Below are 14,269 nucleotides of genomic sequence, written 5' to 3' on the forward strand. Positions count from 1 at the left end.
TCACTTCATTTCTCCTCCACAGTAGTTCTGAGAGGCATGAGCCAGTTCCTCATTGCTGACAACAGGGACACTTGACAGGCACAGAGGGCAGGAGATGCACTCAAATGGCTCAAAGCCCATGAGGAGCTGGAAGGAGAAACGGGTGAGCCTGGGAAGATCTGACCTGATGCATAAAAGCATCTGATATAGTGATAGAGGTGTGTTTTACATAAACACACACACAAACACATACATAAATATATACATACTATATATTCATACACACACACATATATGTATTTTTAAAGAAGGCTCATCTTTTAAAGATACATTATATACAAGAATATTTACAAAATAAATTATATGTCAGAAATTTGTCCCCAAATAATTTGGCATCAAGAGAAGATGGCGGGCTTATAGACCCAACAAGTTTGGACTAGATGATGGAAACATAGGGGTGCATAATTCTATCCTTTCTGATCTTTTACATATTTGAAAATTTTCCATTATGCACACCAAAAAAATGAAAGAAAATGTGCTCTTTCGTTTCTTAAATGATTTTAAGTCTTCCAAGTTCCCAGTTTTAATCACTCAAAGAAAATGTCTAGCATCAAGCCAAAAACCTGAAAAGAAAACCAACCAGATCAAGGCAGAAAACTGCTTGTGCCAACTGGGTGATGTAATGTTTGCAGAGTTCAGAGAAAAGAGGGAGGATCACAGGCAGGGAGGTCAGAAAGCTTCACAAAGCAGGTGGGACAGTAAGGACACAGGTCTAATAGTTACGAGTGCATATCCCATGTTGATAAGGGGACTATGGATCCCTACAAATGGGAGTGCCCCCCAGATCGGTCCCACATGGGTCCTCAAAGCACAGTCCTCAGGGGGACACACTCCTGGAATACTGGCATTTGATCTTGGCCTCTTCAAAACTCCATTCGTTTTTCCCAGGCATACATCATACACATTCTTGGTCTCTGCTCCCCAGGTGGCAGTGATGCTTATGATGCCCTTCCTAACGTCATCTTCCACCAGCCTCAACTGCTCGTCCTAAATACAGCTGAGGTGCAGAATATACCCACATCAGCAGATGGCAGTGTGCAGTTTTTTTTTTTTAATATTTTATTTATTTATTTGACAGACAGAGATCACAAGTAGGCAGAGAGGCAGGCAGAGAGAGAAGTGGAAGCAGGCTCCCCACTGAGCAGAGAACCCGATGTGGGGCTCGATCCCAGGACCCTGGGATCATGACCCAAGCCGAAAGCAGAGGCTTTAACCCACTGAGCCACCCAGGCGCCCCGGCAGTGTGCAGTTTTGCAGTGTGGTGGGCTAATGAGCCTTTCCTGCTGCAGAGGGCTGTAGTGGCTCTGGCTGAGCACACATAAGCGCACTCAAAGAGCACTCAAAGCAAGGTTTCACATACACACACACACATCATACATATAGTAAACCATAATTTATAGTATAGAAATATACTTTAATCAATCCTGAATGGGGTTAAATAATAGACTATATCTGTGCCAGGCATATTCACACATATTATGAAGCACTTTACACATATTCTCTCACTTAATTTTTTTTTATTTTTTTTTTTATTTTTATTTTATTTTTTTTTTAAAGATTTTATTTATTTATTTGACAGACAAAGATCACAAGCAGGCAGAGAGGCAGGCAGGGAGAGAGAGAGAGGGAAGCAAGCTCCCCGCTGAGCAGAGAGCCCGATGTGGGACTCGATCCCAGGATCCTGAGATCATGACCTGAGCCGAAGGCAGCGGCTTAACCCACTGAGCCACCCAGGCGCCCCACACTTAATTTTTTTTTAATATTTTATTTATTTATTTGACAGAGAGAGATCACAAGTAGGCAGAGAGGCAGGCAGAGAGCGAGAGAGTGGAAAGCAGGCCCCCTGCTGAGCAGAGAGCCCGATGCGGGGCTCGATCCCAGGACCCTGAGATCATGACCTGAGCCGAAGGCAGAGGCTTAACCCACAGCCACCCAGGTGCCCTCTCACTTAATTTTTATGGCAACGGCCTGGTTAGCAGGTACTATTATTATCCCACAGATAAAACCCTCCTGCACAGAAAGGGCAGAGCAGGTCGCTCTGTCATTGCACTTGATAAACAGACGGCGCATCAGTCTGCTCCCTGGCCTCCCTTCGCCTGCCCACCGCCTGCAATCTGACTTCCATCCCTTTCATGTCCCTGAAACTCCTTTCACCAGGTTCAGTTGCTACCAGCTGGGACTGCTCCACAGCATTGTCTACCGACAAGGATTGCTTCTGGAATCTCCTCTTTTGACTTTTGAGATTCCCCTCTTATTTCTCTGGCTGTTCTTTCTTAGTCTCCCCCATGGCATTTCCTCCTCATCCTCTCCGTCACTGCTGGTCTTCAGGCTTCGTGCCTGGATGTGTCTTTTCTCTTTCGTCAGATGCTCCCTGGGTGACTACATCTACTTCCAAAGTTTCTCCATCATCTCTTCTGAGGATTTCTCAGTCTATTTCTGCTGCCCAAATCTCTCTCTTCTAAAATGAGAAGGAAAAAAAAAAAAAAGCTAGCTTCAACACATCTTTATTTATACATTTTTTTAACAAAGTGTTCTCCTTTTACAATCTTTTCAAAATACGTTTCTGGAAAACGCCCACCATTTAACCCACCAAGCAAAGCTCATCCTCATTCTAAATCAGCTTATCATACTTACTGTTTGTCAGAACCCAACTTTGTTTTTCAATTCAAACACATGTGTTCATACTTGTTTCAAAAAATAGTCTAGAGGTGCCTGGTTGGCCCAGTTGGTTAAGAATCTGACTTTGAAAAATAAATAAAAAATAAAAATTAAAAAAAAAAAAAAAAAGAATCTGACTTTGGCTCAGGTCATGATCCCCAGGTCCTGGGATCTAGCCCTGTGTCAGGGTCCCAGCTCAGCAGGGAACCTGCTTGTCCCTCTCCCTCTGTCCTCCTCCCATATGTGCTCTCTCTTGCATGCTCAATCACTATCTCTCTCTCACTCAAATAAATAAATAAAATCTTTTTTAAAAACAAAAGAAATAGTCTAATAACCACTAGGAGACAAAGTATGGAACACAATTTGTAAAAGCCATGATTATAAGCAGTCAAATTAACATCAAAATAACACAGATACATAGGGTGCCTGGGTGGCTCAATGGGTTAATCCTCCACCTTTGGCTCAGGTCATGATCACAGGGTCCTGGAACCTAGCCCTGCATGGGCTCTACTCAGCAGGGAGCCTGCTTCCCCCTCTCTCCGCCTGCCTCTCTGCCTACTTGTGATCTCTGTCTCTGTCAAACGAATAAATAAAATCTTTATAAAATAACATAGATACAATGTGATTAATGTATCCATTTTTATAATAGCTATAAAAACAAGAGTAAATTTAAATACAGTTTCTCATTCTTTTAATTTATAATAATATAATGTAAGGTATGGTTTAAATAAATTGTGAAATGAGAAGTAGGATGAAATTTTTAAATATTTTTTCAGTAACTGTGTGTGTGTATAATTCTAATATTTAGCTTTTGGGAAAAATGAAATAAGTATCATATAAAAATGGGTAAACACTGCCATCATTCCCACTGCCCTTACCACTACTTTTGATACATATAATGATCAAACTTCTCATATTTAGGTAACTAAGGAGAAAAGCAAATGACTAAAAAGGCATTTCATCAAGTACTGCTAAAAACTAATTTGGTCAGTAGCTAGCATAAAATTTTATTTTGGTAATAAGAGGTACGATAGGTTAAACATTTTACAAGGTGGGGATTGACTATATTTGGAAGAAAATACCTCATAGTATGTTTGATAAATATCTTATAGATTTTGCACACCAGGTAAAATAACTCATCAAAATTTAGCCTGCTAGTTTTATTCAAAGTGAGATAAAGTGTTGGTAACCCAGGAAGATATTACAGTTTGATTTAAAAGTACATTAATCTGTACTGCTACAGCTGTTGAAGGAAGGTTCCTTCCCAGCCTAAGATACATCTCTGGAAAAATAGCCTTTTTTTATTTTAATATAGTCGATGTGCAATGTTGTATTAGTTTCAAGTGTACAACATAGTGACTCAACAATTCTGTACATTACTCAGTGCTCACCATGATAAGCACAGTCACCATCTGTCATCATATGTAATTATAATCCCACTAACTATATTCCCTGTGCTATACTTTCATTCCATGATTTATTTATAACTGAGAGTTTGTACCTCTTGATCCCCTTCACTGATTTCGCCCATTCCCATCCCCTTCCCAATCAGTTCTCTGTATTTATGATTCTGTTTCTGTTTGTTCATTTGGGTTTTTTTTAGATCCCACATATAAGTGAAACCATATGGTATGTCTTTGCTTGACTTATTTCACCTAGCGTAAATACTCTTTGGTTCATTCATGTTGTCACAAATGGCAAGATCTCATTCTTTTTTTAATGACTGAGTAACATTCCAATACCTTGTATCTACTAGAGATTCATTTTGAAATGTTTACATATAAAATGATATATCTAGGATTTGCTTCAAATTTGTAAGGGAGTGCTAAGAAATATATTTAACCTTGGTGGTATTCCTTCCAAAACCCATAAGTACAGTTTAATCATGAGAAAAACATCAGACAAATCCAAATTGACAGATGTTTTGCAAAATATCTGAGCAGTATACCTCAAAACTATCAATGTCATCAAAACCAAGGAAAGTCTAAGTAACTGTCACAGACCCGAGAGACCAAGGAGATATGACAGTGTGATGTAATATGGTGTCCTGGATGGAATCCCAGAAAAGAAGAAGGACATTAGGAGGAAACTAGCAAAATTTAAATAAAGTATGGAGTTCAGCTAATAGTACTACACCAAAGTTGATTCTTTAGCTGTGACAAACGTATTATAGTAAGATGTTACCAACAGAGAAAAACAAGGCACAGAATATATGCGAATTGATATACTATCTTGCATAACTTTTAGTAAGTCTTAAACCATTTTAAAATACATTTTTTTTAAAGACAGTAGTAATGGTGGAGAAGGAAAAGAAGAGATGTGTGTTGTTGGACCAGGAATGGCCACATGTTGACAGTTACTGGAAGTTCTTTATACTATTCTGTCTACATTTGTGTATATTTAAAATTCTCTTTATAAGAGGGTAAAATGTGTGTGTGTGTGTGTGTGTATTTATATATGTATACATATACAGTTTGGGGGTCCTCAGTTTTGATCATTTCCTAGGAGGGCTCACAGACCTCACCATATAATTGTACTCACAGCTACCATTTATTACAGCAAAAGTATAGAAAATAAAATCAGCAAAGAGAAAAGGCACATGGAGCAATCGAAAGGAGACTAAACACAAGCATCCCAGAGTTCTCTTCCTATGGAGTCATATGGAGTGCATTTAATTCCACCCCAGCATCCAACTTGACAACAAATGTCACACTATCTACCAGGGAAGCTCATTAGAGAAGCCCAGAGTTTTTACTGGGGTCTGGTCACATAGACACCCTCTAAATAGCAATATCAAGATTCTAGACTCCCAGAACAAATTCAGCATAAACTATATTGTGCGCACAAACATTTTAGGCACAGTAGGCTATTTTTGTCATTTAGGTAAAGTGTCTTATCAGTGTAGGGAACTTTTACCCATCAAGCTCCCAAATGCTAGCAAAAGGCCAACCTTGCAAGCAGGACTTTCTAGGAATGGCAGTCTCTGGCCTACACACACACACACACACACACACACACACACACAGAGGCATTTGACTTTCTGGGACATAGCAGAGAGATATTACATAACCCACACCCTCCTCTTGCTATGGAAAGTATCCCCACGGCCGTCATTTGGAGACTTCATGTCAGAAAACAAAGTTTTGAGAAATCAACCTTGAGGATAGAAGAGAAAGAGGACAGCAAAAAGGAAAAATAGGAAAGATAAGACCTTTGGAGAGGAAGTACCCAAATCGGGTTGGCAAACTGCTCCTAGCTATCTCCTAGATCCATTGTTATTAGTATGAGGGTTATGGCTGATCTGTAGCACATGGAGTTTGAAGTTCCTAAAAACCATACAAGTGGTCCAGAGCTTGTGAAGAGCTGAGGGGTACAGGGCCACAAGTGTTCCCATTCCTTTCCAATGAGGTAAGACATACAGTCTCAGATACGCTACAGTACATCAGCAGTGAGCACTTTTGTTAAACCTTGTCTTTTGTGAAGAGTGTATTTGTACATGGGGGTTTTAAAGGAATTACAGTAACTTCTGTCACCCTATTTCAAATTAAGAAAAAAATTTTTTCATGTATGGAAAACTCAAAAAATGGAAGTGGGGGCGCCTGGGTGGCTCAGTGGGTTAAGCCGCTGCATTCGGCTCAGGTCATGATCTCAGGGTCCTGGGATTGAGTCCCGCATTGGGCTCTCTGCTCAGCAGGGAGCCTGCTTCCCTCTCTCTCTGCGTGCCTCTCTGCCTGCTTGTGATCTCTGTCTGTCAAATAAATAAATAAAATATTTAAGAAAAAAAAAAATGGAAGTGGTCCAGGCTTCTCTTAATCTCTTGGAGGCCCAAGAAAGAGTACTGGTTGATGATACACAAGGTAGAACTCATCAGCACCCATAAGTGATGGTGATGAGAAATAGAAGCAGAAAAATGGGGGCACCTGGGTGGCTCAGTGGGTTAAGCCTCTGTCTTGGGCTCAGGTCATGGTCTCAGGGTCCTGGGTTAGAGCCCAATCTCAGGCTTTCTGCTCAGCAGGGAGCTTGCTTCCCCCTCTTTATCTGCCTGCCTCTATGCCTACTTGTGATCTCTCTCTGTGTCAAATAAATAAATAAAATCTTAAAAAAAAAAAAATAAGGGCCATTTATCTCCTGCCTAATTCTGATAAGGATCAAATAGGTGCTGGTTGCTACATTCTTAAAGGATCTCATAACTGCCTGTACATCTCGCCAAAAGCTAATATCAAGTTGAGTAAGCACCAGAGAACTCATATGAAAGCAGTTTTGAGTAGAAATTCCAAGAAAATATTTGTGATCTAATACTTCCTGCATGTCCCCACCCCCTCGAACACTAAATATATAATCACCAGTTTCATACAGCAAAGGTGCAGCTCTTTCTGCTTATGGGTCCTACCCCCATGCTACTTAAATAAACTTGCTAAATTGCACGATAAAAACCTCTCAAAAATTCCTTCCAAACCAGGCTTGCTCAACGATCCCGCAACAACTGGAATGAAGAGGGTCACCCAACAGACCTTCTTTAGGAGAAAGAAGGGCCCTGGGGCCAGACCACTTAAGGGACGCACCGAAGAAGAGGTGTCTACAAAGGATAACCAAGAATGGCCAAACAGGAGAAAAAGCAAGTGGAACAAAGTTGGGTAAAGATTCCCAGGGAGTGAAGAAAATCAAGAGGACAGAGGATGCAAGCCTTTGGCTATGTTTTGAGAGTTAGAATATGTCAAGGCCATAATGTTGCCTGGCTACTGAAATGATAATATACTCATTCTAAAATACTCCTTCTTAAAGAAATGTGAACTATATTTAAATTTTTGTTAAAATTTAATTTGAAAATGAAGTATCAGCATGTTCCTCTAAGTATAGATTCCAATGATTTATAAACAAATTTAGAGAGTTCTAGTTTTTCTATTAACAAATTTAATTTTGATATTATTTATGGTTAGACATTTTCATAGATCACTTCATAAACTAATTATGTTATGCATGCATATAATGAATATGTATATAATGTAAGTTTGTTGAGGTCTCTATTTGCAATTCTCACGTGTGCTGTTGCCTGGATACATGTGTATGCTATAAAGGTCTAGGTTTGTAAATAAAAACTCTTAAAGTCTCAAAAAAAAAAAGCCTAGGTGGCTCAGTGGGTTAAGCCCCTGCCTTCGGCTCAGGTCATGATCTCAGGGTCCTGGGATGGAGCCCCGCATTGGGTTCTCTGCTCAGCGGGGAGCCTGCTTCCTCCTCTCTGCCTGCCTCTCTGCCTACTTGTGATCTCTCTCTGTCAAATAAATAAATAAAATCTTTAAAAAAAAAATGTCAAACATTTCGCCGATTTTCCCCACTCAGCACCAACTACCACGACTCTGCCAACGACCCCTACCTAGTACTGTATATACATTTTTTTGGACTCTGATACAGAGCTTCACCTGGTGATTCACAGTTTATTTCCTCCAATTACCCGGCTCAGGCAGGTCTGAATCTTACTCATTTTTCTCTTCCATAGAAGAGAAACTACTGCTCAGCTAATATCAGTGAAAATGATTTGAAGAACATTTGAAAAACAACCCGAGCCGAGATACAACCTTTTAACCTGCTCCAGAAGCCAAACTTCTCGCGACACCGCCACACTACGCAGGCGCAAAGGCAAAACCCGCGCGCTTCCTCCAGGTCTTTGCATTTGGCGCGAAATCCCGGCTCCGTGGGCGGGGCTGAGGGAGAAGCTGCACTCATTGGGCAGGTTTGGCGCGAAATCCGCGAGCTCTTGCGCCACGATTGGTTCTGGCCATCCCAGTGGGCCGAGGGGGCGGGCGGCGGCGGCGGCGGCGCGCGCAAAGCGATCGCGTAAGTGGTGGAGCTGCTGGTGGCTGCTGAGCGTGTCGGCTGCTGCTTGTCGCCACCCGGCAGCCATGGACCTTGCGGCGGCAGCGGAGCCGGTCGCCGGCAGCCAGCACCTGGAAGTCCGCGACGAGGTGGCCGAGAAGTGTCAGAAACTGTTCCTGGATTTCTTGGAGGAGTAAGTCGGCGGGCTCCCCTTCCTCACGGAACTTCCCGGAGCTTCCCCTCCCCGCTTCCGGAGCCCCGGCGCCCAGGGCCTGCCGACTCGCGGCTCCCGGGGCGGTGGAGCAGCAGTGCGTTGGGGACCCGAGGGGCCACGCACCTCGCAGAGTGCCCCACGCCCCACTTGGGGCTTAGCCGGGCTGTCCCGGAGGACTAAAATTCCCCAGGAGCCATTTTTCAGACTCTGAAAGCAGCGCTTTGGTCCCATCATTCCGTCTTCAGCGCCTGTAAGGCTGGTGGTCCCGTCGGCCCTGGTTACCGGTGTGGAAACTGAGGCTCGGGGAGGATAAGCGCTACCGAGAAGGGAGCCCTGCAGAGTCCTGATTGGACCAGACAGCCAGGCCCCTTCGTGTTGGGGGCACCGAGGGCCCGGGCAACCCCTGGAGCCTATGGAGATAAACTACTGGAGTGAACCCTGCACCTACGCAGATGCTGGGGGGAGGGGGAGTTCCAACCTGCTTGAAAGTGAGCACACTCCCCCCCCTTTCCTTCCGCTGTCCGCTTCCCCACGAACATTTTTTTTTTTTTTTTTTCCAGTTGCCTTCTAACCTTCCAAGCTCTTGGCCTCTCATAACCTCCCCTGCCTGGCTTTTTGCCACTGCCACCCGTTACTTTTCTTAGATAGTGCAGATGTATCACCTCTTTCCCTAAGCGTATGGACTTTGGACTGTTTAATTAAATTCTTTTTTTTTTTATTGTAAAATATGCATAACATAAAAGTTACCACTTAACGTTTTTAAGTGTAGAGTTGAGTGGCGTGAAGTACATACATGCATTTTATTAAGCAACTATCACCACCATCCATCTCCAGAACTCTTTTTGGTATTCCCAGACTGACACTGCAACCACTAAACCGTAACCCCAAACCCTTCCCAGCCCCAGCACCTGGGAACCACCCTTCTCTGTACTATGAATGTCACTATTCTAGGAACCTCATTCATATACTTGGAGTCAGTTTTTGTCCTTTTGTGACCTGCTTATTCCACCATAATGTTATCTTCAAGGTTCATCCATGTAAACAGGATGTGTCAGTTTCTTTTCTTTATGTGTGTGTCAATTTCTTCTTAAGGCTGAATATTTCACTATATGCACATACCACTTTTTGTCCTTTCATCCATGGACTTTTGGATTGTTTCCACACTTTTACTACTGTGAATAATTCTGCTGTCTTATGAAATTCTGATGTATTTAAAACCGTAATTTAATTTACATTCCCTACCTCTGCCTGACAGCTCATTTTTTCAAAGCCCAGCTAAAGACTCAACTCCGTTGTGAAACCCTATAAGCCTTTCAGTCAGCATCAATCAGTTTTTCCCTTATGCTCCTAAGGTACCACTTTCCCTTATCTCTGTAGAGTAACTTACATCTACCTGTCAGTCACTTCATCTTGCATGTAAATCCCTTTTTTTTTTTTTAAGATTTTATTTATTTATTTGACAGACAGATCACAAGCAGGCAGAGGCAGGCAGAGAAAGAGAAGGAAGCAGGCTCCCTGCTGAGCAGAGATCCCGATGCGGGGCTCGATCCCAGGACTCTGAGGTCATGACCTGAGCCAAAGGCAAAGGCTTAACCCACTGAGCCACCTAGGCGCCCCGTAAATCCCTTTCTTAACCCCACCTGACCACCACACCATATTGCAAAGGTCCTCAGTTAATGTTTGGTTTCTTTCAAATTCTCAAGGTCTTTCAAGGCTGAATTCCAATGTCACTTTTTAAATTCTTGAAATCTTGGAGCGTCTGGGTGGCTCAGAGGGTTGGAGCCTCTGCCTTCTGCTCAGGTCATGATCTCAGAGTCCTGGAATCAAGCCCCATATCGGGCTCTCTGCCTGCCTCTCTGCCTACTTGTGATCTGTCAAATAAATAAATAAAATCTTTTTTAAAAATTAAAAAAAAAAATGCTTGGAAGTCTTTCTAGATGTTCTTGTTGGGCAGAATTAGTTTATAGTTCCACAGCACAGTTCTTATACCTCCATTTTTTCCCTGATTTTATTGTGGAAGGAACAATTAACATGAGATCTACCCTCTTAACAAATTTTAATATATTACCATTGACTGTAAGTACAGTGTTACACAATAAATCTCTTAAAGCTTAACTATTCAGTCTCACTTGGCTGAAACCTTATGCCTGTTGATTAGTACCTCCCCATTTCCCACCTCTGGCAACCACCATTCTGCTGTCTACTTAATGTAAGCTCAGCATCCAACCTGGGGCTTGAACTCTAACTCTGAGATCATGAGTCACATGCTCTACCAACTCAGCCAGCCAGCCAGCCACCCTCATTCCACTTGACTCTATCAATTTGACTATTTTAGATACCTCATATGAGTAAGATCATACAGTATTTGTCTTTCTGTGATTGGCTTATTTCATTTAGTGTGATGTCCTCAGCGCTCATTTTTGTTGACACATATAGCAGACTTTTAAAGGCTGAGCAGTGTTCTTTTGTGTGTGAATACATTTTCTTTACTCATTTGTTGTGGACATTTAGGTTGTCTTGTTATCTCTTTAATAGGAGTGTCTCCTGTGAGACAGGAACAACATTGTCATTTTTAGCTTAAAGTATCTGGCACAATGCTTTGCAGGTGGATGTCTAGTATGTATCTAACAGAACATGCCATATTTGAAGAAGGAATTGACTTTTGCCTCAAAATGAATCTGCATTTTATGTTAAAAGAACAAAAAGCAAAAATGTTTGATAATCCTTTATGTTGCGTGTATAGATGTTTCTGTTTTCCTGAGAACTTGGGCAGTGAAGCACCTCATCTCTGTATTTTTATTCATGTTTTTAAATTAACAACTAGTCTGTAGTTTTCCTTATAGAAACAGAATCTTTGGATTTCACCTTGCATTTCTTGGTTTAATATTTTCCAATCTTAATTATATGTGACAATAATAAAAGAATAGTTAGCATATTTTATTAGAAAATATTAAAGTAGGAAATGCAGATTAAAATCTGAAGGCCTAGTTTTTCTGTGTTCTGGGCAAAGCATTATACAGGCATTCTTGTTTAAAATTCACAGTAATCTTATGAGATAAAGCAATGTCCTAATTTCTTTTTTTTTTTTTTTTTTTTTTCTCAAAAAAGGGGTATAAGTAACTTGCCCCAAGTTACACAATTTGTAAGGTGAACCTGTCTGACCCTAAAGCTGATGAATTTTAACCAATACACTGGATTATCAGGCATTTAGATTGTTATTTTTACCTCCTCATTCTTAAATTTAATCTGACTTGCATGTACCTGCAGGTTCCAGAACAGTGATGGAGAAATTAAGTACTTGCAGTTAGCAGAAGAGCTCATTCGTCCAGAGAGGAACACGTTGGTTGTGAGTTTTGTGGACCTGGAGCAATTTAACCAACAACTTTCTACCACCATTCAAGAAGAGTTCTATAGGTATGGGGCATTAATCTTCTTTACTCTAAATAGGCATGGAGCCTGTGAATCCAGCTCTTCTGGGACTGCAAGTGTTCATTTGTGAGGCAGAAGCCAGCTGTCAACAGAGGTGCTTTGATACAGCCAGTGGTCATTTTAGCTGAACTAATTTAGGCCTTTGTGGAGCTGAATATTTTTCACATGCAAATGTTGAAAATCTATGCTTTCTATGTAGTTTTCCCAAGTTTTCAGAGGACCACTTACTTTCTATCAGACATTCAGTGCTATTACTGTGTTCATTTGATTCTTTTTCTTGCCCCCAGGAATAGGTGTTTGAGAAAGTGTGTGGATCCTATTCTCGATCAGGGGTGTTTTTTTAAAGTAATGACATTGTTCTTAAAGCTTAATTTTTTTCTGATTATAAAAGTAATGTGTATGTTGTAAGAAGTTTAGAAAGTAGAGTTAAATAGAAGGAATACATACATATTTACAGATAGTGGGATTACATATATATTCTCATCATCCATAGATAACCATCATTAGCAGATCGGCATATCGGGAGTTTCCCAAGGATCTTCTGGCACATTTTTTTTATTTTTGGTATATGTAACTATTGAGATCATACTGTAGATACAGTCTCCTGCCCTTTCACTTAATAGTATAACGTAATTTTCCATATCATATAAAGTCCCTTGAAAACATTTTAATAGCTGAATGGTATTTCTTTTGGACAGAAACTAGACAATAATTTAGGCTTTCATTTTACTTTTAATTGCTGTATAGAATAAGAACCTTCTCTTCAAACAAAACTTTGTCAGCATTTAGATTAAATAAATGTGACAATCTGTATAAATAAAACCAGGTTAAAATAAACATTGTGGACAGTTGTGAATGAAAAATGAAGACCCAGAAGTAATGAGAGACAGCCCTACTCCTTTACTTGGTGGGCTGGGAGATGGATGACTTCAGTGTTTCTGGTTATATCTGATCATCAGGACTGGTTGCAGGGATAGGCAGCCGAGTTTTGTGAGCATGCACAGCAGGAAAAGTTGTATTGACAAGTGAGAGGGAGCTAGAAAATCCAGGCTGGTTGTATAAACACCTGTACTCATACCTCATGCACAGGCATGTAGCAGTTGTGTCTCCTAAAGGTAGTTCGTTGTTCAGAAGACATTCAGATCCCACTGCTTAAACAAACCAAGCTGCAACAACTACTGGGAATGTGTATAAAGACACTTCAGTCTAATCAGTCAAGTGGTATTTTTCTGCCAGTTTCCTCTCATGTCAGTACACAGATTGCTCCCTTCATCCATTTCTTTCTTTTTTTTTTTTTTTTAATATTTTTTTTTTTTTTTTGACAGAGATTATACAAGGAGGGGGAGAGACGGGCAGAGAGAGAGAGGAGGAAGCAGGCTCCCTGCTGAGCAGAGAGCCAGATGCGGGACTCAAAGGACCCTGAGATCATGACCTGAGCCGAAGGCAGCGGCCTAACCCACTGAGCCACCCAGGCGCCCCCCTTCATCCATTTCTTATCCATCAAGAATTATACCTAGAAAAATATTCCAGGCCTTGCATCAAATGAGAGACTGTCTTGCTGGATTGTAAGCCACCTAGATTGTTCAGGTAGATTCATCTTGGAGTGACCTACAGTGTCGGTGCTAAATGCTAATTTAAAGATAGTGGATATTTGGGTATAACATTTTATCTTCTGTGTTTCTTGTCTTAGATCTATTTGTGGTGGGATAGGTGAGGATTGGAAGAGGCTCATAAACCTAGACTAGACAATAGAAGTGTTCTGCATAGTTAAATTTTAAGGCTTGGTTGTAGCCAGATGAAATTGCTTAGTCTCAGCTGTTTTAAACATGGAAGGTAAAGGGGGCCTGGGCCTTGGTAGCCCTCTTGAAGATGACATGTGTTTTTTGTTCATTTGTTTGCTTTTCAGAGTTTACCCTTACTTATGTCGGGCCTTGAAAAACTTCGTCAAGGACCGAAAAGAGATTCCTCTTGCCAAGGATTTTTATGTTGCATTCCAAGACCTACCTACAAGACACAAGTAAGAAACTCTTCTTTGGAAGAACAGGAATTCACCAAACAGTATAGGCATCACTTAATGATTAAAAAACTCAGGAGGTTTAGTTGTTGGGTGCTTTTGCT

General features: G+C 41.2%; 1 protein-coding gene across 1 annotated transcript in view; it reads left to right on the top strand.

The window, feature by feature from the left end:
* Positions 1-8,487: 8,487 nt before the first annotated feature.
* MCM6 (minichromosome maintenance complex component 6) overlaps positions 8,488-14,269 on the top strand; it is a 36,049-nt gene continuing 30,267 nt past the window's right edge. Inside the window, exons 1-3 of the mRNA XM_059394375.1 lie at positions 8,488-8,701; positions 11,990-12,136; positions 14,058-14,168. Of these exons, the coding sequence (XP_059250358.1) occupies positions 8,595-8,701; positions 11,990-12,136; positions 14,058-14,168 (365 nt within the window). The 5' untranslated portion in view covers positions 8,488-8,594. The remainder of the gene's footprint in view (positions 8,702-11,989; positions 12,137-14,057; positions 14,169-14,269) is intronic.

Source organism: Mustela nigripes, chromosome 3 (assembly GCF_022355385.1).
Source record: "Mustela nigripes isolate SB6536 chromosome 3, MUSNIG.SB6536, whole genome shotgun sequence".
NCBI classification, from domain to species: domain Eukaryota; kingdom Metazoa; phylum Chordata; class Mammalia; order Carnivora; family Mustelidae; genus Mustela; species Mustela nigripes.